The sequence below is a fragment of the Ipomoea nil genome, unplaced genomic scaffold (genome assembly GCF_001879475.1).
Source record: "Ipomoea nil cultivar Tokyo-kokei standard unplaced genomic scaffold, Asagao_1.1 scaffold1407, whole genome shotgun sequence".
Lineage (NCBI taxonomy): Eukaryota > Viridiplantae > Streptophyta > Magnoliopsida > Solanales > Convolvulaceae > Ipomoea > Ipomoea nil.
This window is the reverse complement of record NW_017617835.1, coordinates 1,499,939-1,527,503: the sequence shown is the minus strand read 5'-3', so window position 1 is coordinate 1,527,503 and position 27,565 is coordinate 1,499,939. Positions and strand designations below refer to the sequence as shown.

At 34.4% G+C, this 27,565-nt stretch overlaps 2 protein-coding genes and 1 pseudogene across 3 annotated transcripts; all 3 read left to right on the top strand.

Annotated features, from left to right (window-relative positions):
* The first annotated feature begins 469 nt into the window (after positions 1 to 469).
* On the top strand, positions 470 to 18,942 carry LOC109186788 (26S protease regulatory subunit 8 homolog A-like). Of its 2 annotated transcripts, XM_019336929.1 has the most exons (10): positions 470 to 796; positions 1,983 to 2,080; positions 2,222 to 2,446; positions 2,581 to 2,643; positions 2,742 to 2,905; positions 4,455 to 4,611; positions 4,750 to 4,848; positions 5,116 to 5,226; positions 5,375 to 5,526; positions 18,933 to 18,942. In XM_019336929.1, exons 1-9 carry the CDS (start codon positions 601 to 603, stop codon positions 5,513 to 5,515), a joined length of 1,254 nt encoding a protein of 417 aa, XP_019192474.1. In that variant the 5' UTR covers positions 470 to 600; the 3' UTR covers positions 5,516 to 5,526; positions 18,933 to 18,942. The 2 variants fall into 2 exon arrangements, with proteins under 2 accessions (XP_019192474.1, XP_019192473.1); XM_019336928.1 differs by lacking the exon at positions 18,933 to 18,942 and having other exon boundaries at positions 5,375 to 5,701.
* On the top strand, positions 5,835 to 16,898 carry LOC109186223 (annotated as a pseudogene).
* Positions 17,691 to 25,667, top strand: LOC109186786 (receptor-like serine/threonine-protein kinase SD1-8). The gene is made up of 7 exons (XM_019336927.1): positions 17,691 to 18,499; positions 23,217 to 23,342; positions 24,149 to 24,336; positions 24,416 to 24,626; positions 24,719 to 24,956; positions 25,039 to 25,189; positions 25,262 to 25,667. The coding sequence occupies exons 1-7, from the start codon at positions 17,821 to 17,823 to the stop codon at positions 25,580 to 25,582; spliced, it is 1,914 nt and encodes a 637-aa protein (XP_019192472.1). The 5' UTR covers positions 17,691 to 17,820; the 3' UTR covers positions 25,583 to 25,667.
* Positions 25,668 to 27,565: the final 1,898 nt, after the last annotated feature.

Here is a 27,565-nt window from a genome sequence, read left to right as displayed (position 1 = left end):
TTGGTTAGCAATTTTCTTGCCCACATTCACAAACTTGAATCGAAATCCATTCACCATTCACCAGGATTGCTTCTTCAATCTGCCTCTTCGCTCGTCAATCTCGAATGAAGAACAGAACCACATTGCCGTATTAAAATGGAGGACGTAAGCTGAAAAGACAAATGTACCCCCTATCTAACGGGCCATCTAACAGAAATTTAGACGGAGGACCAAAATTGTCCTCGTCATAATAAGAGTGTCCACAAATTGTCTGATTTTTTAAAAAAGGACTAAAATTGTCCGTGCCACTATAAGTCTAGGACCAAAAATGTCTTTTACTCTTTGCTTTAATATTCTTGGGGCTCAATGTATATTCAAAAGATAAAGAGTTGCGTTCTCGAATATAAATCAGTGTGGGGGCTATTTGTGTAATTACTCTAATCGTAGTTTTCCAACTGATCAAGAAAAGGAGAATAAAGTATTAAGAAACTCATTTTAATACCAGCCTGAATCAAACCAACCCGACCCGAATTGAAACTGTTGAAGGTCATTCCTTCTCAACTTCTCATCTTCTGAAAAACTGTGGATTGTGATTAGAAACCCTAAACCCGCGATCAAAGAATGGCGACGGTGGAGGTGAGAAAGAGCACAACCGAATCAGGGAGAGAAGATAGCTGTTCAGCGAAGCCGATGAAGCAAGGTGAAGGCCTGAAGCAGTACTACATGCAGCACATCCACGATCTCCAACTCCAAGTCCGCCAAAAGGGTCATAATCTCAATCGGCTCGAAGCCCAGCGTAACGAGCTCAATTCTAAAGGTTAGGTCGATAACAGTATATATTTCAAAAACCCTACATTTAGCCCCGATTATTAATGGAATTGTCTATCTCTGAGTTATGATTTAGTGAAATTGTGCTATGTTCTGCAAAATAATATTCACGTGCATAAACCAGTGTTCTTTTTTATCTTTGTTTATTGTCCTTGTGTTATGTCGGCCATGTAGCGGGGCGCTTGATTTCTGTAGGAGTAGCTCTTTGCGAGTAGAAAGTTAGCATCTTGATCAGATTAACTATATAATATGGTGTTGGTATTGGTATTGGTCCGGATGTATTTAAGGAAATGTAATATTCTTTAGGAGAATAGCATTTTTCTAATGCTATAATTAGTGCTAATGTGCTATAGAGGTTTGTCTCTTGTTTATTTCATTAATGTATGCAGCTGGAAAGAATGTGGTGAGTTCCTTTTTCTTTTTGGGTGACGAGGGAACCCGCAGGCACTACCCGAGGGTGTGCACGGGTAAATCCTGCTACCCCGCCTTGTGATCTTAGCCGGCAAAGGATTACAAGGAGGTAAACTAGCTTAGGTTACCTTCTCAAACCATGAAGGTCATTGGGAGTCGAACTTGTAACCTTGTGATTATCAAGTCAACAATTTAACCAACTTGGCTAGGGTTGCTCCAATGTGGGGAGTCCCTTATTTATATAGTACTCTGTATGTGGTAATTTTTATTACTTCTGAAATTCATTGAGGAGAGCAAGTAAATTAACTGAATGTAAGTAGACTTAATTTTAGGATGGTTTATTTTGAAGTGAACCTCTAGATTCCAATTATTGTAGTTTTGCATTAATTACAAATTTACTAAATTACTAGTATTGCAAACACTTGTCTTTGTATGTGTGCCTGCACATGATTTTGTCTTTGTGTGGGATCAAGGGCAACTATCACTTGGGTATTTTGGTTAGTTCTATTGGTGAATTTTGGTTCTAATCTTCGTTTTGGTTATTTTGGTCCTTGATTGATTTGTTCCTCTCCTTTCACAAGATTTTCTGGGTTTCCACCTTGGTATTTTTTTTGGGGGCTGGGGGTGGGGATACCGGGTGATCAGTGATGGTTTTATATTATTATTATTATTATATTATATTTTATTTATTTAAATTTTTGATGAGTAAAAACTACAAATTGCTCAGTGATGTATTCCATTTTTTGTTTATTTCCATTGAGCAGTGAGAATGTTGAAGGAAGAGTTACAACTGCTTCAGGAGCCTGGATCTTATGTCGGTGAAGTTGTCAAAGTGATGGGGAAGTCAAAAGTTTTGGTTAAAGTAAGTTTAACCCCCACCCAAATGTTATTAATTGAATTTGTACGGAGTATTTAAACTAACAAGTAACAACTCTGTGTGTGTGTGTGTCTGTATATATATTATACTCATTATAGAAACTCTTTATCGTATATTGTTCTACAGGTACATCCTGAAGGCAAATATGTTGTTGACATTGATAAGAGCATTGACATAACAAAGATTACTCCATCAACCAGGGTTGCTCTTCGCAACGATAGCTATGTTCTCCATTTGATTTTACCTAGCAAAGTGGATCCTTTAGTCAACCTTATGAAAGTTGAAAAAGTTCCTGATTCTACTTATGATATGATTGGTGGTCTTGATCAACAAATCAAGGAGATTAAGGAGGTTAATGTCGTTTCAACATTTGTTTGTGTTAGCGTATCTAGTAACTTCCCATCTTTGGTCATGCGTACTAAGACCACAACTATTTTGCATTTTATAGATTCTGTATATTGATATTCTTTTGTCATATATTTCAGGTTATTGAGCTTCCTATTAAACACCCTGAATTATTTGAGAGTCTTGGAATTGCCCAACCAAAGGTATCTTAAGCATTGTCAAGTTATTTTGATTGGTATTTTAATTAGTTAACAGTGAATGGACATTCTTATCCTATCTTAACTTATCTGTCAAAAAATAGGGAGTACTGCTTTATGGACCTCCAGGAACTGGGAAAACACTGTTGGCAAGAGCTGTTGCACATCATACTGATTGTACCTTCATTAGGGTTTCTGGCTCTGAACTAGTGCAAAAATATATTGGAGAAGGCTCTCGAATGGTGAGAGAACTTTTTGTAATGGCCAGGTTTGTTTTTTACTCTCACATTGACAATTAAATATTACGGAGTATGTTACTTTGGTGCCTTAATTCTGTGGGATTGAAGGCATTAGCCAAAAATGATTGTTGGGGGCGTGGAGGGGAAATGTTTTCTTTAGTACACTTTGCATAAAGTAATAATAATAATAGTTGGGGAAAAGAAAAATGTTTTTTGGGGAAAAACTTTCCCAATGTTTAGTTAGTTATGCTGGAAAGTGTTTAAAGACTAGCTTAGTTAGGAATATCTTGGGATAAAAATAGTATTACATAGAACATAAAACATTTATGCATCTTTTAATATAAATGATTTTATGCCTATAGGCAATTAGGCATAAAAGCAAGGTTTCCTTGAAAACTACTCCGTATTTATTATGCACTTTTCAGTCAAGTAAACAATGTAAATCATAAAACAACTTATGTATAGAATCAGAGACGGAGGCAAAGGGGGGGCAGGGGCAGCTGCCCCCCCTCAGCCCACCCCACCCTACCCTATATTGTATATAATATGTATATATAGTACATTATTGATATAAGTATTATAAAGCAGATTATGTAAACAAAAGCTTTGGTAGACAAAGGTGGTAGGAAATGTGTTTGAGTTTGGGAATGGCTTGGGTTCGAATCCTTGCATTGATAATGACACAATCTTCTTCACAACTTTGCTTAACACAATTGAATTTTGGCATGATATCTATAACTTTCTTTTATATTAATAATGGGATGTCTTTCTATTTTATATTAATAATGAGATGTATATATAATTTTCTTTATATTAATAATGGAATGTGTAATTTATAATGTGTTTTATATTCGAATTGTTTTATCAAATTAATTATGTTTCATATTTTATTATAAATATTTTTATAAAGTTTTAATATGTTTTATTTTTCGCTATATCCAACAATATCTATTGTTATATTTCTTAAGTGTTTCATTTTTTTTTTTCAAATTTTCTCTTTTATTTTAATTTTTTCCCTGAAAAAAATTTCCGAATCTGCCATTGAATCCATCCTTACTTCTTTGCCCCCCCTCAACATATTTTCTGGCTCCGTCCCTGTATAGAATATTTTATGCCAAGTGAATGGGGCTTTTAAGAAACTGGTTTTTTGTTTTCTACACTTTCTCCTTGTTAAGTACTCCTTGTTCCCTTCTATCTCAGTGTTAAAGTTCAGTTATTGAAAGCTTTGTTATATGCAATGCCATTTGAGCTTTGGTTGAGATGAGAAACTTTATGAATGTGCATTTGGTAGCAGAAGAATTTCTGAGTTAGTTTTCTCCCAGTTAACTGGTCCACTTACTCAAGGTAGGGATGGAATTGAACCGAATTTAAGAAGTTGGCAATTGACTGAATTGAGTATGCTGTTGCTTTTTGAAGTTAGTTTTAGGTGCTTGAAGAAACATGTGTCAGAACCTATTGATCATGTGTTTGGGTTTTACAACACCCTCTAATTATTTCCTATGGATACACTTGAGGAGTATCATATGCTTTACTTATTGTGCCATCGTCTTAAGTAGTTGTGGTTTTGTTGTTTGGCAGAGAACATGCTCCGTCTATTATATTTATGGATGAAATTGATAGCATTGGGTCAGCTAGAATGGAATCAGGAAGTGGGAATGGTGACAGTGAAGTGCAACGCACAATGCTTGAGCTCCTTAACCAGCTTGATGGATTTGAGGCATCAAACAAGATCAAGGTTAGTCATCGGTTGAAATTGATTAGGAGCTTTTCTTTTAATCAGCATATGTGTGTGTATGATTGATATATACTATTATTTTGGTCTCTATTGTCTTTTGTGGTCAAATGCTACAATATAAGCTTGTATTCCTTTCAGGTATTGATGGCCACAAACCGTATAGATATTCTGGATCAGGCCCTTCTCAGACCAGGAAGAATTGACCGAAAAATTGAATTTCCAAATCCGAATGAAGAGGTAGAGAACTTCTTCTCAATTGGTTATGTATATATTCATTGAAAGTTGTTACAAGTGTCCAGATTTCTACTTGTTGGATTCTTGTATTTCTTGCCCATTCGACTCTCACTCTATTTCCATATTGAGGTTTTAGTTTGAAAAGAATCCCTTTTTTATCATGAAAAAGAAAAAGTAGTTTTGCATCTCATCCTACTCTAAATAATGAGCGTCTTTTCCTTCCTGTTTGCTCCTACATCAACTGAATGAATAATTGATGTTGGTATTCAGTCTCGCTGGGATATCTTGAAGATTCATTCTAGGAAAATGAACTTGATGCGTGGGATTGATCTAAAGAAGATAGCAGAAAAGATGAATGGTGCTTCTGGTGCCGAACTTAAGGTGAGTTGGCTTCCAGTTCCTTGATTTGATGATTTCATATTCTCGCAAATTGCATGTTTTCTTGAGTGATGACATAATATTATTAGTGAATGAAGCAAAGAAATAGATAGATAGGAAGAAATTGTTAATTATTTACACGTGGGTGCAGGCTGTTTGTACTGAAGCGGGGATGTTTGCTCTACGAGAAAGGAGGGTCCACGTGACACAGGAAGATTTTGAGATGGCAGTGGCGAAGGTGATGAAGAAGGATACAGAGAAGAACATGTCATTGCGCAAGCTATGGAAGTAAGTAATTGAGACGTAGGTCGTCCCAGTTGTCATCTGGCAACACCGAATGCTTGCTAGTTTTTGAGTCAGACTTGGAAGAAATTGTGTATGTTTTTACGATGCATAACGCACGAATGTACCCGTCCTATTAAATACAGTTTTACACTTCTTGTTAACTGCTCACAAAACAATCAAAACGTTACGCAAATCTGGAAAAGAGAACGAAGCTCATGGTTTTGTGCTACTTTGTATATGAGCGAATTTATTGACTTGTGCAAAGTTGTCTTCTCTGACTGCCTGCCTTATCCGATCCCATCCATTTTCCACTTGTTTGACTGAAATTTGATCAGACTCTGATCTCTCCCAAGTCCAAACCTAACCTTTCTCCATCACCGACTCACTGTAGTGTTTTCAATCAATCCTCCCAGCGGCAGAAAGAAAAACTCCAATTCTCGTCTCAACATTCAATCATTCATCAATCAAAACCAGGAATATAATGACCTCAACCGCTCTCCTCCTCCTCCTCCGGATATTCTTATCCCTTCTTACCTTCTCATCAGCTGCCTCCACTTGCAGCTATGGCTGTGATTTGGCTCTAGCTTCATACAATGTTTGGCCAGGCATGAATCTCACCTTCCTCTCCCAACTCTTCTCCACTAGTCTCCAGAAAATTGTTGACTACAACCCCACTTTCGATTATACAGGCCCGTATAGCATCTTAGAAGACTCCAGGATTAATATCCCATTCCGATGTGATTGTCTGGAAAACGGCCACTTCTTGGGGCATGTGTTTCCATACTCCGTTGCGGCCGGGGACACCTACGATAGGATTGCGAACCTCTACTTTTCCAATTTAACCACTGTTGACTGGTTGAAGACGACTAATAAGCGGGATACGACGACGTTGAATGTGACGGTGAATTGCTCGTGCGCGAATACGCCGGATGTGGCCAACAAGTACGACTTGTTTATTACGCATCCCCTGAGGCCGGGGGAGAGCTTGCTCACGCTGGCCGGAGCGACTAATGTCAGGTTAGATTTGCTGCAACGCTACAATCCAGGACTGGATGTCCAAGCTGAAACTGGATTAGTATTTATTCCAGGAATCGGTATGTCTTACAATTCTGATAGTCAAGGATTTATTTCGTCCAAATTAAAAGACGAGGACTAAATTTGAAAAATTACAATAGTCGAAGGACTATTGCTAGAATTAACTCTATATATAATCATACATTTCATTATATATATATATATATATATATATATATAGAAGAGCGCTCATATGCGGCGGGGTCTTACGGTGCGGCGGTGCGGTCAAATTCCAGAATACACCAACAGTGTTAACAATATGCACCAACAGTGTAATAAAAACACACCCCAATGAAATATAATAAAACATCACAAAATACACCACAGACTCAAAAAAACACACCATATAACTCACCATCCCCAATGGTGTATTTCCGAACAGTGTATGGTGTTTTTACTCACACCTAATGGTGTGTGTTTGGTGATGCAGGGTTCTGTTTACTCTGTTTTGTGTGGTGTATTTCCTAACGTTGATGGTGCATATTTGGTGAACTATTGGTGTTGCCGCACCGTAAAAAATAACCGCACCGTAAGACACTGCCGCACCTGAACCCGCCTCTATATATATATATATATATATATATATATATATATATTCTTATTCAAGATTTATCAACTAAAAATTAACTTTCGTTTCTTCCAGATCCCTCAATGCCATCATCACTTCCGTCTGGAGGTATGTAAACAAATAAACAAATCTCAAGTGCTCCATTGTGTTTATGAGTGTAAATAAGTCAAATTATTTGCGAGTTATTTGAGTTTTATTATTTATTTACACTTTTAGGATGCACATTTGTCAATTTAAAAGATTAGTTTTTAAATTGAAAAATCAATGTTAATATTGATTTTTTAATTCGTGATTTTGAGTTTCATCCTCATCCCTCAAATTTTAGAATATTAATTTAATCAATAAAATGAATATCAGTTAATTATCTATAAAAATATTGCCAACAAAATAATTGGTAACTTTTATTTGATTAAAAGTAAACAGTAAAATTACAATAAAAATACATTTATTATTATACTATATAATTGAGATCGATGCCAGGGTACAATTATGTATGATATATATAATGATATCATATATAATCCGTATTAATATTGACTGACATTCTAAATTTTTACCATAATTTTTCAAAAAAATACATGATTTTTTCTGACTCCCCGGTTAGGAATGTAAAGAACTCGCAAGTATGTGTATATGGTTTTACCTTTCTGTACATCAACCGGCATTATGCTCTCCTTTCTCGCTTATAGGCACGCTTATCTGATCTATAGTAACACTTTATCCTTTGTTTCTACTGCAGAGAGCTTGAGGAAAAGGAAATGGTGGATATTGTTGGCAGTTATTCTTCCTTGTGTGATATTCCTATTGATTGTATGCTCCATTTTCTACTTTCAATGGAAAAAGAATGCAAAAGGTGAGGCTTTGTGTAATACCAGGATTTGGGAAGAAGATGACAAACATGTTTTGATAATATATATCCCTCTAATATCTCGCTTTTCATGATTAATAATCTGCAGGTGAAGAAGCTAAATCAAAAGCCAGTCTGCTGCTAGATGAACTAAGAAGTGTTGTCACACTCTCAAGAGTGAACAAGAGCAATATAGACAAAAAAATTAGTCATGAACTGCAGGTATTCAGTTTTAAGAGCATTGCTATGGCCACAAACAATTTCTCTAATGCAAGTATGCTTGGAAAGGGTGGTTTTGGACCTGTTTACAAGGTAAGCTTCACAAAATCTTTCCTTTTAAAAAGTTTTGGCAGTGACTAATTAATCTTATTGTACTGAAATTTAAGGGAATATTACCTGATGGACAAGAAGTAGCTATTAAGAGACTCTCGAAAAGCTCGGGCCAAGGGCTATTGGAATTCAAGAATGAAATTTTATTGATTGCCAGACTCCAGCATACTAATCTTGTTAGGCTTTTGGGTTGCTGCATCGAAGGAGATGAGAAAATTTTAATTTACGAGTATATGCCCAATAAAAGCTTAGATTCCTTTTTATTTGGTAAGTATACTATACACATTGGTAATTGCAAGTGATTTATATAATTATATACTATCTGTTGTATTCATAGTTGTATGAACAGACCCTGACAGGAAGGAGCTGCTAAGATGGGGGAACCGATTGAACATTGTAGAAGGAATTGCTCAGGGGTTACTCTATCTCCACAAATATTCGAGGTTGACGGTCATCCATAGAGATCTAAAAAGTGGCAACATCTTACTCGACGAAAACATGAACCCAAAAATATCTGATTTTGGCATGGCTAGAATCTTTGCTGGGAGGCAAGATATTGAAGCAAACACCAATAGAATTGTTGGAACCTAGTAAGTAACTATGCCATATACTATATTAAATGCATGCCCAGAAGTGGATACATGCATGCATGCTAACAACATTATTGTTTGGTTATGTTGTCACTTTAGTGGATACATGTCTCCGGAGTATGCGCTGAGGGGAATTGTTTCAACCAAGATAGATGTATTTAGTTTTGGTGTTCTAGTTCTAGAGATTGTGAGCGGCAAGAAAAACAACAGCTCGTATCGTTTGGAACACCCACTGAATCTCATTGGTTTGGTAAGGTCATCAACATTACATACAGAGTATTAGCAAAATATATTTGTTTTATGACAATATATATTTTTGCAGGCATGGGAGCTGTGGAGAGAAGGGAGAGGTATAGAGCTAATGGATCCTGCACTGAGTCTGAGTGGATCCTGCCCAGAAGCAGAAGCAATGAGGTGTATTCAAGTGGGATTGTTGTGCGTGCAAGACGACGCAAAATATAGGCCTTCAATGTCAAGTGTGGTCTCCATGCTTGCAAATGAAAGTGTACAGCTACCTTTGCCTAAACAACCTGCATTTTTTATTGCAGAGGAAGGTGCACAACAGTCGGAAAGCCAAGAAAAGAATGAAAGTTTGTCCACTAATGGACTAACAGTTTCAGAACTGCTAGCTAGATAAGCATCATATATAGGTTAATCAATTCATAAAGATTGATTGTGATTCAAGGGGCAAATTTTTGTTGTTGAAACTCTCGTCTTGTATAGTTCTATGGTCCATTCTAGACTTCTGCAAACTAGCTAGTTGGTCTGTCAATTCCCAAGACGAACTATTATTCCAATTTTACCACTATTGACTAAAGCAATTATTAAGTAAATTGTTAATGTAATACTATTCCATTAAACCTTGGCCTTAGCTTATGTACATGAATGAACATATAATGATATAATGATTGTGAAATAAAAGTGTAGCACTAATTCACACGTTTCTGCGTGCTACTTGGTAGATTTTCCCAGACGGGGATTCCGTCCTTGCAGGAACCAGGATCAACGTGCCATTCCCATGTGATTGCCTGTCGATTAACGGCGAATTGGGGCGCATGTTTCCGTACACCATTCGGGCCCTCTATATCATTTCCACGTCCTACTATTCCAACTTAACCACTTATCAATGGTTGCAGAAGTTTAACCTTCTCTCGGACAAGGATGTTCTTTTTTTATCTCAAAAGGCTGAATCTCAACCTTAAGGGTCCCCACACTCTGACCCGACAGAGCATGTGAGAGGAGGATGTTCTTTTCCTGGATATAGGGATGGTGTTGAACGTGGTGGTCAACTGCTCGTGTGAGAATAAAAATTTGCCCCAATTGATAGTTCTTCTCCCCATCTTACCTTAATTTGAGGAGGAGAATTGAGAATTGAGAATTGGGATGAATTTTAGGACTTAAATCCTTTTATTCATGTTCAAATTGGGATCTTAATTTAAAAAAAAAAAAACGAAAATACCCTTAATAATTTCATATATCGGCATGTCTTAAATGAAGAGGTGACCGGTGCGATGAATTTTGGCACTAAAACAATATTTGTAGATAAAAATTGGTACTAAGATAATAGTCGTGGATGAAAATTGGTAGGAATTAAACATGTGAATCAAAATTGTCATTTTACTAATACTTGTAGGACCAAAATTTGTATTTGCTCAATATACTTTTTATTTATGGTCCAAATAGTTATATGGGGCATACATGTAATCATGTTTGCTCTACTTGAGGGTTTACTTTGACTCTTTGAGTCAAGCGGGCCAACTAAAACCAATACATCCCATAATTGCAATATGGAAAATGTCAAAAAAAAGAAAAAAGAAAAAAGAGCAGCTCTGATTTTTCAAACACGGTTCAATATAGACTTTTTGTCCAAAGATGTCTGCCAATTCTTTGCTCTGTTTGGCCTATCCGATCGATTTTCCATCTATTTGACAATTCTTTTTGAGTTTTGATCAGATTCTCCAAACCTAACCTTTAAATCCGAAAGAGTTCCATTCTCATGAGTTTTGCTCAACATGTCCTCCTTTCTTCATCAATCCAAACTAGGAACAACCTCTACTCTCCTCCGGATATTTGTATCTCTTCTAAGCTTATCATTATTTTCCCCTCCATCTGAGTCCCGTTGTGATGAGGGCTGTGACTTGGCTCTAGCCTCATACTACGTTAGGCCGGCCACAAATCTCACCTTCATCTCCCACCTGTTCTCCATTCCTGTAGACCAAATCCTTGCCTACAACCCCAACGCCACCGCCAATGGAGGAACCAGGATTAACGTGCCATTCTCATGTGAACGGCTACTTGGGGCACTTGTTTCCGTACTCCATTCAGAGCGGGGACAACACCTATAAGATTGCGACGTGGCACTATTCCAATTTAACAACTTATGAGTGGCTGCACAAGATTAACAGTCTGACGGAGGATAATCTTGTTTCTCTGGTACCAGGGATGAAGTTGAATGAGATGATCAATTGCTCGTGCGGGAATGGGGATATGCCCAAGGATTACGACTTGTTTATTACGTATCCCCTAAGTCCGGGGGACAGCTTGCAGTCGGTGGCAAAAGCGGCTAACGTCAGTGAAGATATGGTGCGGAGGTACAATCCCAGAGTGAATTTCAGTGCCGGGAGTGGGTTACTGTATATTCCCGGAAGAGGTACATCATTTGCTCAGTATTTTTTTATTCCGAAAATCTCTCCACTTTGATGTGACTGTTTGTTTGTTTGTTTTTTTTTTTTTTTTTTTTTTTTTTTTTAATTTTATAAATTTAAAATATCAACTTATTAAAAATTATTACATTTACAAAATGAATGACTTTTGCATTGTTCTTTGATTCTAACTTTTTTTTTTTAGAACTTTTAAATTTATTTTTGTTTTTTTTTTAAATATATAAATTTTATATACTTATATATTAAACTAAATATTATTAAAAATTGAATTATACATATATATATTATACATTACTATCTGTTCAATATATATATATATATATATATATGTGTGTGTGTGTGTGTGTGTATGTGTGTATTTATTTATTTATTTATTTATTTATTTATTATAATCCAAAGAGTCAATACCCCACAACCTTAGTTTAATCATGTGATCTTCCCTCACATTAATGTTAACTAAAATATATTATGACAATCTAATTAATCATGCCATATTTATTAGTCATTATATATTAATTTTATTCCAAAACTATTACTTAATAAATTGGACTTACTTTTTTTTTTTTTCATTATAAACAAAAATAATATGACAATAATTAAGTTTTTTTTTTTGAAAGGACAATAATTAAGTTATGACATTTACCCAATAATTATAACTACTTTTTAAAATATAGGATTTTCACACACACACACACACACACACACACACACACACACACACACACACATATATATATATATATATATATATATATATATATATATATATATATATATATATATATATATAACTTTGATGAGTTAAAAATAATATTTTAAAATTATTTTTATAAATAAATATTTTTTATTTTTGTTTAATAGTTGAAATAGATTTGAATATATTGGGTTTAATTGTTTAAACTTTATGTGCGTAAAAATACCTAGTATAACAATAAATAAAGACCTGTTAATTCTTAACTCTATTTTTGACTTCAATTGCCAAGATCAGTTCCAGCTTCCGCGCCAGTGTTATCACCACCTCCATCTGAAGGTATGTAATTAAAGAACTCTCTTCTAATAAAAGGTGAAATTGTACCTTTCAAGTGTTTTGACACCAGAGAGAATTATAGAGGGGTAAATTATAATTAGGATTGTTAATGAATTAAACATAAACAAACCGAGGTTCTTCGTGTTTGTTTGTTAAGATTTATGGTTCATGTTCTTTTGTTAATGTTTTTGAAAATCTTGTTCGTGTTCATTTGTTAAGCGTTCATTAGTGTTGTACATGTTCATTAACATTAACAAACACGTTCACGAGCATGCTCGTTAACGTTTGCGAATAAATTCGCAAACATGTTCATTCAGGTTCGTGAACACGTTCATGAATGCTTAATAACCAAACCAATTAAATACATGTTAATGTTCATGATCACAATTTATTCGTGGATAAGAAATAATGTTTGACTACTTGTTCATGAACATGTTCGTAAATATTATTAAATGGATTGGACACTAAACGAGTTTGTTTGTGAACATTATTAAACGAATACAAATGAGCTTATTCACGAGCTCTTAGCAAACGAGCCTACAAATTTTCAAACTCTGTTCGTTTTTTAATCGAGTTCTAAAATTTATTCATTTATGGTTCATGTTCTTTTGTTAATGTTTTTGAAAATCTTGTTCGTGTTCATTTGTTAAGCGTTCATTAGTGTTGTACATGTTCATTAACATTAACAAACACGTTCACGAGCATGCTCGTTAACGTTTGCGAATAAATTCGCAAACATGTTCATTCAGGTTCGTGAACACGTTCATGAATGCTTAATAACCAAACCAATTAAATACATGTTAATGTTCATGATCACAATTTATTCGTGGATAAGAAATAATGTTTAACTACTTGTTCATGAACATGTTCGTAAATATTATTAAATGGATTGGACACTAAACGAGTTTGTTTGTGAACATTATTAAACGAATACAAATGAGCTTATTCACGAGCTCTTAGCAAACGAGCCTACAAATTTTCAAACTCTGTTCGTTTTTTAATCGAGTTCTAAAATTTATTCATTTATGTTTGTTTACCTTAATAAACGACCATAAACGAATGGTTACCGAACACGAACATGAGTAGTTTATCAAAAATTCTGTTTGCTATCACCCCTAATTATAATGACTTAATTGATTAACATATGCTAGACTTTTGTTCACTGCGCACAAAGAGCTCTCCTCATTTGAGAGATTGCTGACAACACTGCTTCTAGTGAGACTCGACCATTGGTCTCTTGTGACAAATTTCACTTTTGTCACCTTTTGAGAATTAAAGAACTCTCTAGTATGTGCAGTGAATGGTTTTACCTTATTGTACATCAAAGGGCATTAAGTTCTCCTTTCAATTCTCTCTAATAGGCAGCTTCTCTGATTTCAAGTAACACTGGATCCTTGTTTAGTTTCTACTGCAGCCAGCTCCAGGAAAAGGAAATGGTGGATATGGTTGGTAGTTGTTCTTACTTCTGTGGTATTTTTAATACTATGCTCCATTTGGTATTTTCAATGGAAAAAGAATATAAAAGGTGAGGTTTTGTGTAATACTTGGATTTGGGAAGGAAATAACAAATATGTTTTGATGATATATATCCCTCTAATATCTTGCTTTTCATGATTAATAATCTGCAGGTGAAGAAGCCAAATCAAAAGCCAGTCTGCTGCTAGATGAACTAAGGGTCCGTTTGGAAAGCAGGAAAATGACTTCTGGAAAATGTTTTCTGGAAAATGAGTCATTTTCCGGAAAACATTTTCCTTTCCAGTGTTTGGTTGCATTATGGAAAACTGTTTTTCTGTGTTTGGTTCATTTTCTGGAAAATGAGTAGAATTGTATAATTAAACATTTTAATTATTTTATTTAGAATATTACAACATGTATAATAATATATAATAATATAATATTAATTTTAAATATAATAAAAAATAGCTAAGTTTTTCAAAAAAAAAATTAATAATATATCAAAAATATTATGGTGGTGGTGGTGGTGTAGTGGTAGTGGTTTTATTCGTTATATAATAATAATAATAATAATAATAATAATAATAATAATAATAATAATAATAATAATAATAATTGGTGGTGGTATGACGGTGGTGGTGTGGTGGCGGTGGTATGGTGGTGGTGGCGACGGTGGTGGTTGCAGTGGTATGGTCGTGGCGGCGGCGGCGGCGGCGGCGGTGTGATGGTGGTGGCGGTGGTTGCGGTGGTATGGTGGTGGCAGCGGCGACGGTGGTTGCGGTAGTATGCTGGTGGTGGCGGCGACGGCGGTAGTGGTGTTGGTGTGATGGTGGTGGTAGTATGACGGTGGTGGCAGTGGTCGCGTGGTTGCGGTGGTGGTGGCGGCGACGGTGGTTGCGGTGTATGGTGGTGGTGGTGGCGGCGGTGGTGGTGTGAAGGTGGTGGTGTGGTGGTGGTGTGGTGGCGGTGGTATGTGGTGGTGGCGGCGGCGGCGATGGTGGCGGTGGTATGGTGGTGGTGGTGGTGGTAGTGGTTGCGGTGTTGGTGGTGGTTGTGATGGTGGTGTGATGGTGGCGGGGGTATACTGGTGGTGGCGGCGGCAATAGTGGTGGTGATGGTGGTATGGTGTTGATGATGTTGGTGGTGGTGTGATGTTGGTGTAAAAGTTGGAAAATGACTTCCCCCCAAAAAAAGGGGAAGTCATTTTCCTCCAAAACAAGCCTATTTTCCAAAGTCAACGGAAAATGATTTCCGTTGACTTGATTTTCCAGGCACATCCAAACACTGGAAACTTGGAAAATGATTTCCAGAACTCATTTTTCAGGTTTCCAAACACACCCTAAGAGGTGTTGTCACACTCTCAAGAGTGAACTAGAGCAATATAGACAAAAAAATTAGTCATGAACTGCAGGTATTCAGTTTTAAGAGCATTTCTATCGCCACAAACAATTTCTCTAATGCAAGTATGCTCGGAAAGGGTGGTTTTGGACCTGTTTACAAGGTAAGCGAGCTTCACAAGATCTTTCGTTTTAAAAAGTTTTGGCAGTGACTAATTAATCTTATCATACAGGGAACATTACCTGATGGACAAGAAGTAGCTATTAAGAGACTCTCAAAAAGCTCAGGCCAAGGGCTTTTGGAGTTCAAGAATGAAATTTTATTGATTGCCAGACTCCAACACACTAATCTTGTTAGGCTTTTGGGTTGCTGCATCGAAGGAGATGAGAAAATTTTAATTTACGAGTATATGCCCAATAAAAGCTTAGATTCCTTTTTATTTGGTAAGTATACTATACACATTGGTAATTGCAAGTGATTTATATAATTATATACTATCTGTTGTATTCATAGTTGTATGAACAGACCCTGACAGGAAGGAGCTGCTAAGATGGGGGAACCGATTGAACATTGTAGAAGGAATTGCTCAGGGATTACTCTATCTCCACAAATATTCGAGGTTGACGATCATCCATAGAGATCTAAAAAGCGGCAACATCTTACTCGACGAAAACATGAACCCAAAAATATCTGATTTCGGCATGGCTAGAATCTTTGGGAGGCAGGATATTGAAGCTAGCAAACACCAACAGAATTGTTGGAACCTAGTAAGTAACTATGTCATATACTATGTTAAATGCATGCCCAGAAGTGGATACATGCATGCATGCTAACAACATTATTGTTTGGCCAGGTTATGTTGTCACTTTAGTGGATACATGTCTCCAGAGTATGCGCTGAGGGGAATTGTTTCAACCAAGACAGATGTATTCAGTTTCGGGGTTTTACTCCAAGAGATTTTGAGCGGCAAGAAAAACAACAGCTCGTATCGCTTGGAACACCCACTGAATCTCATTGGTTTGGTAAGATCATCAACATTACATACAGAGCATTAGCAAAATATATTTGTTTTATGACAATATATATCTTTGCAGGCATGGGAGCTGTGGAGAGAAGGGAGAGGTATAGAGCTAATGGATCCTGCACTGAGTGGATCCTGCCCAGAAGGAGAAGTAATGAGGTGTATTCAAGTGGGATTGTTATGTGTGCAAGATGACGCAAAATATAGGCCTTCAATGTCAAGTGTGGTCTCCATGCTTGCAAATGAAAATGCGCAGATACCTCTGCCAAAACAACCTGCATTTTTCATTGCAGAGGAAGGTGCCCAGCACTCAGAAAACCAAGAAAAAGATGAAAGGTTATCCACTAATGAAATAACAGTTTCAGAAATGGTAGCTAGATAAGCACCATATATAGGTTAATCAATTCATCAAGATTTTTTTTTTTTTTTTTTTTTTTTTTTTTGGGGATTGTGATTCAAGGGCAAATTTTTGTTGTTGAAACTCTCGTCTTGTATAGTTCTACATATGGTCCATTCTAGACTTCTGCAAACTAGTTGGTCTGTCAATTCCCAAGACGAACTATTATTCCAAATTAACGACTGTTGACTGTTGACTGAAGCAATTATTAAGTAAATTGTTAATGTAATATTCCAGTAGACCCTTAGCTTATGTACATTGCATGAATGAACTAGAGTTATCATTCAATATTAAACATGGCATGAAAAATAGGATATATATCATAGATGGCTTTGGTATGTTTGAGGGTATATGTTGGGGTAATTCCAATATCACCAATATATACATCCTAAAATTGCAATCTTTCCGATAAAGACAAAATATATTGTGGATCATAAATAAATGTTCATTTTTAATATGCTAAATATTTATTTTTAATTTATTGAAAGTTCATTTTTAGATAGTATATCAACTAATGAATCTTTAATAATGCATTAAAATTATTCTTTGGTATATTAAAAATAAACATTATACCCCATATAAGTGATTTACCTTACAAAATAACTATGATATATGGTATAATGATCATTGTCCAATAAAATGTCTGTATAGACAATTCAGTTGGTCATATGAGTGAAATTTGAAAAGAATAACCAGACATGACTACTGCAGTGTGCCAGTGTGGAACAAGCTGAGAAGCTGAGTTACCAATACTCTGTCGGGACCTCACTAATTCAATTCACGCGTTTACATTTCTCCGTGCTACTAGGTAGATTTTTCAAGCGTACACTTGCATAGTTCCATGGTCCATGTGCATACATTCTTTGCTCTGTTTGGCTTATCCATCCATTTTCCACTATTATTTGTTTGACAAGTCTTTCCAAACCTAACATTTCTTCATCACTCAGACCCTGATCTTCTTCAATAATCCAAAAGATCAGAGCTCCATTCTCCTGCCCTCTCATGGGTTTTGCTCAACATGTGGGTCTTTCTTCATCAATCCAAACCAGGAACAACCTCAACTCTCATCTCCTCCCCATAATCTTATCTCTTCTCAGCTTATTATCACCAGCTGAGTCCAGTTGCAGTGGGGGATGTGACTTGGCTCTAGCCTCATACTACGCCGGACCGGGCATGAATCTGAGCTTCATCTCCAAGATGTTCTCCATTCCTGCAGAGAAAATCATTGCCTACAACCCAACTGCAATTTTTCCAAACGGGGATTCCGTCCTTGCAGGAACCAGGATCAACGTCCCATTCTCATGTGATTGCCTGTCGATTAATAACGGCGAATTGGGGCGCATGTTTCCGTACACCATTCGGGAACGGGACACCCTCTATCTCATTTCGGCGTTCTACTATTCCAACTTAACCACTTTTCAATGGCTGCTGAAGTTTAACCCTATCAAGAATATATTTTCCGTGGATGTAGGGATGGTGTTGAACGTGATGGTCAACTGCTCGTGCGGGAATAAAGATTTGCCCCATGGCTACGATTTGTTCATTACGTATCCCCTGAGGCCGGGAGAGAGCTTGCAGACGGTGGCAAAAGCGACTAACGTGAGTGAAGATTTGGTGCGGAGATACAATCCCGGAATGAATTTCAGTGCCGGGAGTGGGTTACTGTATATTCCGGGAACAGGTACGTATATGTTACTCGCACGTATTTTATTTCTTCCGACATCTCCATCCATTCCCTTCTAAGATCAGTTTGGCAAGGCAAAATTAAAAAGGTAGTAGCTAATAAGTAATAAATTAACTAATTGAAATTAAAGTATTTGATAAAATTAATTGTTTACTTAGTTGATTAGTTGATAAATGTAAAAAGACAAAAAGAATAAATTAAGATATTATAATTTGGACCAGGACTATGTGGTCTAATGGTACCCGGGTTGGACTTCCATTTGGAAGGTTATTATGAGTTCAAGCTTCGGTGGAGGCGTTATTGGTTCTTTGTGTTTCAGTAGGTTGAGAAAGTATATGAACAGATACTACAATGTAATAGGGCCAGTAACATTTCAAAAAAAAAAAAAAGATATTATAATTTGGCAAATATTTGTGTGAGACTCTCATAGGTCTCAATCCGCAATCGTTATACTATGCACTAAGGCGCGCATAGCAATGTGTGCCCCGCGCCTCCCAAAACGACATCTTTTTGTATTTTGTTATAAAATTATGTATTTTCAGGTATAAAATTCAATCTGTACATTCGAAACAAGGTTTTTTGTCTTTTTAAAAAAGATTATGTGTTTTCAGGTATAATTTTTTTTTTTTTTTTAATGGCAAACACGTGAAAAGATCAAAACGATGTCGTTTTGTGCCAGGGCGCACAATGCACTGTGCGCCCTGGTGCACGGTATAATTTGCCCTCAATCTGTGAGACGAGTCGGATCTTTGATTAATGAGATCAAAAATCCAACCCATTAATAAAAAATATATATTCATTTTTATCCTTATTATTTTAAATAAATGATATCATTTATCCCCTTTACAATTAAAACCCTTTTGGTATTTTCTCTTCTCCTATATTTTTATTCATTCTTCATTCGAACAAGTATTCATATCTCTCGTATGATTTTTCTTTTTCTTTTCAATTTTTTTTTAAATTTGATTTTTTTTGAATGCTACTGACTCTATTACAATGTAGTATCTGTTCATATACTTTCTCAACCTACTGAAACACAAAAAGCCAATAACGCTTTCACTGAGGCTCAAACTCACTACCTTCCAAATGGAAGTCCAACCCGGGTGCATTATGTAATTTTTTATTTGAATATATATATATATATATATATATATATATATATATATATATAACCTAAAAATTTCGACTCTACACGCATCACAATTCCAAGCACAGTAACATACCAAAGAAAAACAATCAAATCTAATGGATTCATTTTCATACAAAAAATTCAGCACAGTAAGCTTTAAATATTCGAGCATAGTGGATATATAATATTCAAGCATAGTGGATATATATATATATATATATATAGTAAGGTTCAAGTGCGGCGATATCCTTAGGTGCAACAGTGCAGCGTCACCAATAGTCAACAAATATACACCATCAACGTTAGGAAAATGTACCACAAAAACACATACAAATTAGGTACGTAACACCAAAAACACACCATTAAGTGTGAGTAAAAACACCATTCAGTGTCCAGAAATACACGTGGTGAGTTATATGGTGTATTTTTTTTTGGGTCTGTTGTGTATTTTTTGGTGTTTTTTTTTTTTTTTTTTGCATTTCATTGTGGTGTGTTTCCCTTACATTGTTGGTGCATGTTGTTAACACTGTTGGTGTATTCTGAAATTCTGCCGCACCTAAGGACATCGCCGCATTTGAACTTTTTCATATATATATATATATATAATTAAGTTCTAGTGCGGTTGAGTATCTCCCGTACAGTGATTAATGTCCGTGAGTTTTGTACTTAAGGTGCGTGAGTCTTGTGCTTAAGGTGCGTGAGTGTGTACTTAATATGAGTAGTTGTTGAGTTTTGTGTTTAAGGTGCGTGAGTTTTGTGCTTAAGGTGCATGAGTTTTGTGCTTAATGTGCGTGAGATTAGTGTTCTTAAGGTGTTTTGTTTCTGTACTTAATGTACGTGTGTTGTGTACTTAAAGTGCGTTAGTTTAATGCTTAAGGTGCGTTCCTTCGCACAATCGCACAGGAACCTCTCCTCGCACCTGATCCCTGTCATATATATATATATATATATATATATATATATATATATATATAATGGATCAAATAAAAAAGCTTACATTGGTAAAAAATGCGCACAAAATCCAACCGTATATGCATTCCAAAATCAACAGCGGAGATTCAATATTAATTACAAAATTATACGCGCGGGCAGTGGCGGACTTAGAAAATTATGTGATTGGGGCCGTACTTAAAATGATTTTAGAATTGTCAATGACAAAATATCAAACACCTATAATATGATTCAAATACATTATAAATTATAATACAATATTTATGATAGACTACAAGATAATTAAGGGCGAAGCCAAAACTATACTTGGTTAGGGTGAAATTTTAAGACACTTTGAAATGTTATAAAAATATTTATGAAAAAATATAAATCATAATCGATTAGATAAAATAGTTTGAATAGAAAAAACATTATATTCATAAATACTTTAATTTTAATTTTCTTTTAATTATTTTTCTAAATTAATTTGAATATGATGAAGTATAGTATAAACTTGCTTGTTGACTACATTAATTAAATGATTCACAAAAAAAAACTAGACTTAAAAAAATATTTAATTTATTGAAGGGTGAGAAGAGTTAAAATAAAGAAAAAGAAGCTAAAATATACACACATAAAAATAGAATTAAAAAAAATACATTTAATTTATTGAAGGGTGAGAAGAGTTAAAATAAAGATAAAAAGCTAAAATATACAAAAATTTTATAAGTGGGATTCAAACCCATGGAATTTCATGTCATATTCAAAGTTCAACCAACTGAGTCGCTGTATCTTTAGTGATTTATACATGTACATATATATTATAAAACGAGAAGGGGTGAGAGGGGAGGCGGGGGTACAAATTGTGGCTCTGCCACTGCGCGCGGGTGGCATATTTGTAATTTGAGTAAGTAGGCCAAATTGTCTTTTGTATTCGAGTGCAAAATTTTCTTCTTTGAGTGTACATTTTTACTTCTTCAAGTGCATATTTATTTTCTTTGAGTGCATCTGTTTCGTTTAGTACTTAGTTTCTCATTTGATTGCACATCTTTGTGCCTTTGAGTGCAAACATTTGGCCTAAAAGTGCATGTTTTTTAGCCTTCAAGTGCATGTTTTCTTTTCTAAGAGTGCATAATTGATTTTGTTCTAATTTTTCCTTTTAGTATTCTTTTTTCTATTGTCTTCTAGTGATCCTCCCTATGCTCTCAAGTGCTCAATTTCATGCCTACAAGTGCATATGTGTCTTACTATTGTATTAACAAAATAAAACAATTACTTAGCTTTCCATTGAACATTTTTTTCCTTCTAGTTCATGTTTTTAGCATTCAAGTTCACGTTTTGTAGCCTTCAAATGCATGTTTTTCTTTCTAAGAGTGCACAATTAATTTCCTTCGAATTTTCCCTTTTAGTGTTTTTTTTTTTTTTTTTTTTTTTTTTTTTTTTTTTTTTTTTAAATCTCCGTTGCCTTCTAGTGATCCTCTTTATGTCCTCAAGTGCTCAATTTAATGCCTACAAGTGTATGTGTGTCTTACTATTGTGTAAAAAAAAAAATACTCAACATTCAAGTGAACCATTTTTTCCTTCAGTGCATATTTTTTACCTTCAAGTGCACATTTTTATGCCTTCAAGTGCATGTTTCTTTGCCTTCAAGTGCACAATTCTGGGCCATATTTGTTATATCTTGTGCATTATTTTCAATAACAAATAACTAAATTTCTAATAAAATTTATGAGATTTACAAACGATTTGTATGGGTAATTAGTTTAATAACACTTAAGTTGAATAACCTCCATTTTTGGTACCATAAATTACATCAATTGCACATCTATTTTTTCTTCGAGTGCAAATTTGTTGCCTTCAAGTGCACATTTTTCTACCTTCAAGTGCATAATTTTGAGCTTTCAAATGCATATTTCGTATACAATTGATTTAAGAGAGTCATTAATCATAGCGCAAATTCTATCTCACGGTATTTTCGCACCGGAAGTTTGTGCGCACCTGATCCTATAAATATATATATATATATATATATATATATATATATATATATATATATCCATTATGCTTGAATATTTAAAGCTTATTGTGTTGAATTTTAAAATGCTAGATCATGATTATGCTAATAGTTTCATTTCAATATGTTAAATTCTAATATGTAAACAAACTTATTTAAATTTAAAACTATTTCAATTTTATGAAGATGTCATTTTAATCTTTTTACATTTAGTAGTTTATCTAAAAGTTAATTTTACCAAACACTTTTAAGCATAATCAGTTAGCTTAATCGCTCTTAAGTTTTCAGCTTTGTCTTATAATTTTTCAGCTTTCAACTACCTTTTGAGCTATGTTTGCCAAACATCCTTTATCTTTATTAATTTAAAAAATGACATAATATCTCCCTCATTAATCAAAATCATAAGGGTAATACTTATGTGAGACTGTCTCACGGGTCTCAATCTATGAGACGGGTCAGATCTTTGATTAATGAGTTGGATGTTTGACATCATTAACCAAAGATCCGACCCGTCTCATAGATTGAGATTCGTGAAACGATTTCACACAAGTTTTTTTGCCAAAAAAGGAAATTATATTGATACTTGCAAACTTATAATAGGAACGGTTATCTGATATGAAGTTAATTAGATATGCATGCAGGATCCCTTGTTTCGACTGCAGCAAGCTCGAGGAAGTGGTGGATATGGTTGGTTGTAGGTCTTGCTTCAGTGATGTTCCTAATAGTATGCTCCATTTGCTATTTTCGATGGAAAAAGACTACAAAAGGTGAGGTTTTGTATATATATATATATATATATATATATATATATATATATATATATAGTTGCACTCCCATGCGAATGGATCTTCCCGTAGCGAATATGGTAATGCCTGCTATCAGTTCACGTGTCCATATCTAATGGATGAGAAACACTGATTATTTAAAAAAAATGGGGTGACATTTTCGTAAATAATTGAACATCGAAGTGCAAGTAAAATGTATTACAAGTGCATGTAAAATGTATTATAGGTGCATGTAAAATTTACACTGAGCATCAATACTAAGTGCACCTATAGTTATAAGTACGTAGTTGCATCGATAGTTATAAGTAGTTGCACCTACTGCATGAATGTTTGCGGGTGGTTTTCAAGGGTACTAACTACCGGCTGAACTCCCCGCAAGAACAAAAACGATGGCAAACAGAACGAACTCAGATCAATAAATGTTAACAAGGTAAAATTACATGTACTTGTAGGTGAAAGTAGGTGCACTTGTAAGTGATTTTACCTGCACATATACCTAGAAACTTCTCTTCATATGCACTGACAAATATTTTTTTATAAATGATGCGACATTTTTTATTTTCTATGATTACTCCAATAATTATGATTCTGGATCTTGTAATGCCTGATTTTGTATTTAATTTTTTTTTTCTAAATTCACTGTTAATTATTTTTCAAATGCATAGTCAAACATCTCCAAATGTACAATTTTAATTACAAAAATATCACATCATTTGGGAATCATGCATGTTTAGATGATCATTAATCCCTCTAATATATGGCTTTTTATTTCAATGATAAACAATCAGGCAAAGCCAGTCTGTTACTAGATGAACTAAGAGATGTTGTGACACCGTCAAGAGTGAACAAGAACAATATAGACAAAAAAATTAGTCATGAACTGCAGGTATTCAGCTTTAAGAGCATTGTTATGGCCACAAACAACTTCTCTAATGCAAGTATGTTCGGAATGGGTGGTTTTGGACCAGTTTACAAGGTAATTAGTTTAGAAGATCTTTTATTTAAAAAAGTTTTACCATCCACTAAATAATATGTTTATTGTATTGAAATTTTAGGGAACATTACCTCATACGCAAGAAGTGGCTATTAAGAGACTCTCAAAAAGCTCAGGACAAGGTCTTGTGGAGTTCAAGAATGAAATTCTATTGATTGCGAGACTCCAGCATACTAATCTTGTTAGACTTTTGGGTTGCTGCATTGAAGAAGATGAGAAAATTTTAATTTACGAGTATATGCCTAATAAAAGTTTAGATTCTATTTTATTTGGTAAGTATGTACAAGTTATCATTCACTACTTATTTACTTATTCATATATTATATGATTCATATGTTTGTATGAATTTGGTATGAACAAATAGACCCTAATAGGAAGGAGCTGCTAAGATGGGGGAACAGATTGAACATTATAGAAGGGGTTGCTCAGGGGTTACTTTATCTCCACAAATATTCGAGGTTGACAATCATCCATAGAGATCTAAAAAGCAGTAACATCTTACTGGACGAAAACATGAATCCAAAAATATCTGATTTTGGCATGGCTAGAATCTTCGGGAGGCAGGAAACTGAAGCAAACACCAACAGAATTGTTGGAACCTAGTAAGTAACTAATAATAGTTTGATTGTTAGTAGTTATGGTTTTGAAATTCTAACACCATTGTTTGGTTGTCACGTACTTCAGTGGATACATGTCTCCGGAGTATGCCTTGAGGGGAATTGTTTCAACCAAGATAGATGTATTCAGTTTTGGTGTTCTAGTTCTAGAGATTGTGAGCGGCAAGAAAAACAACAGCTCGTATCGTTTGGAACACCCACTGAATCTCATTGGTTTGGTAAGATCATCAACATTACATACAGAGCATCAACAAAATATATTTGTTTGATGACAATATATATTTTTGCAGGCATGGGAGCTGTGGAGAGAAGGGAGAGGTGTAGAGCTAATGGATCCTGCACTGAGTCTGAGTGGATCTTGCCCAGAAGCAGAAGTAATGAGGTGTATCCATGTGGGATTGTTGTGTGTGCAAGACGACGCAAAATATAGGCCTTCAATGTCAACTGTGGTCTCCATGCTTGCAAATGAAAGTGCAGAGCTACCTTTGCCTAAACAACCTGCATTTTTCATTTCAGAGGAAGGTGCCCAGCACTCAGAAACCCAAGAAAAAGATGAAAGGTTGTCCTTGTCCACTAATGAAATAACAGTTTCAGAAGTTGTAGCTAGGTAAGCGCCATATATATATCAAGATTGATTAATCATATCGATTGTGATTCAAGGAGAAATTCTTCTTGTTGATTCTCTCATACTTTGATGCATGGTAGGCTGAAGTATGTAATGGCATTTAGACATAATTAAGTATGTTATTATTTGAGAAAATTTCAGTTTTGGTCATATAATCGACTACAGTTGGGGTCTTGTTTGTTAATTAGTACTTTTGACTATCTAATTTTTGTCACTCCGGGTCACTGGAAAATGTTAATTGACTTACTTTTGTTTAATAATAAGGGTAATATGGTCATCTACTTCTGCCAAAACTCTGATGGCCCTAATCAACCTGACATGCCAATTTTCTCCATGCCAAAACTAATGGTAGGTTTTTAAGTTCAGTGACTTAATTGTATTATCGTGTGCAGTTCGATGACCTGTTTGAACTTTATTCCTAATGCGTTCTTCTATTTTTATATTTGTTTTTATTTTAAAACATAAATAAGAAATAATATTTTAATATCATTGCATCAAATTTTTAACTGAGTAGTAGAGTACCTGTCTTTTTTATTTTTTTAAATGTTACTGACTCTATTACAATGTAGTATCTATTAATAACTACTTTCTCAAAGCACAAAGAGCCAATAATGCCTCCATTAAGGCTCCAATAAGAAATAAAATTTCAATATCATTGCATCAAATTTTTTTTTTATCTATAGTAGAGTACATGTCTTTTTTATTTAATTGTATACATTTGACTTGTTCAGATAATTAATTATATATATTTTTGAAAGCATAATTAATTATATTTTTAAAAAGTTAGATATCTCAAATTTTATTTTCGTCTCTTTTTTTTAACACTTTTATTTTCGTCTCTCATTTGACTTAATTAAAAAAATGTTTGAAATTCTTGTTAATTAAACTAGTATTTGTCTCGTGCGATGCACGGAAAATATGTTATAAAAATATACCCTATATGAGGTTTATTCATATATAAAGTTTTTGTTATTTAATAATTATCACCTGCCCGATGCACGAGGAAAAAATTATGTTATTATAAATATAAATAAAAAATAGAAAAATAAAAATATTTTAAATTGTTTAATATAATAATATTTTTGAGCTTCCATTGGTCAAGTATTTATTATTTTTATAGAATACAAAATTACAATTAAAATTAAAATTTTGTATGGTTAATATAATCTCTAATTATGTACATATTCAAATAAACTTATAGAGAGAATTTACATAATTACATTGATTTATTCTTAATTGTATTTCATCTATATTATAATTTTCACAATACGAATAATAACTAAGATAATTACAATTAGAAAGCAAATTTCAAATTTTGTATGAGTAAATTTAAACTCTAATTGAACACATTTTTTTTTTATATAATTATATAATATATTCTTTATGCACATGTCATTCCATAAACCCAAATGTCATTCTATAAGTCCAAGACTACTTTTTGTGGAGATAATTCAAATGTATTTTTTTTTTCTTTTATAAGTCCAGAAAAACATTAAAGACCCATACGATATATACATTTATATATATTTAAATTTTTATTTATGGCTCAAATGATTTTTTTTTTATTCTGAAGTCCAATAATTGACCCACGACCCGCAGCATTTGCTTTCTTCATCCCTTCTCGCTTCTGCCATTTCTTTGAAGCATTTGAGAGGGAGAAAAATTATATGTAGAGGCTTGAATTAATTGCACTGTTTCAGATATTGAATAAGTTTTCATTGAAAATTTAATTAATATTGTAATCCTAAGAAGCACCCTAAATAACAAAAGCATATCAAATAAACTTTCATTGTAAATCAGAGATTTAATTGATATTGCATCGTTTCATATTTTTTATTAATCGGGAATCGGAATCCTTAATCCTAATATCATAACATTTAATAACTCCATTAATTCAATAAATGTAATCCTTTGTTATGGACGAGAAAAAAATAGTTATTTTATTTTTCAAATGTTATGCTTTTTTTTT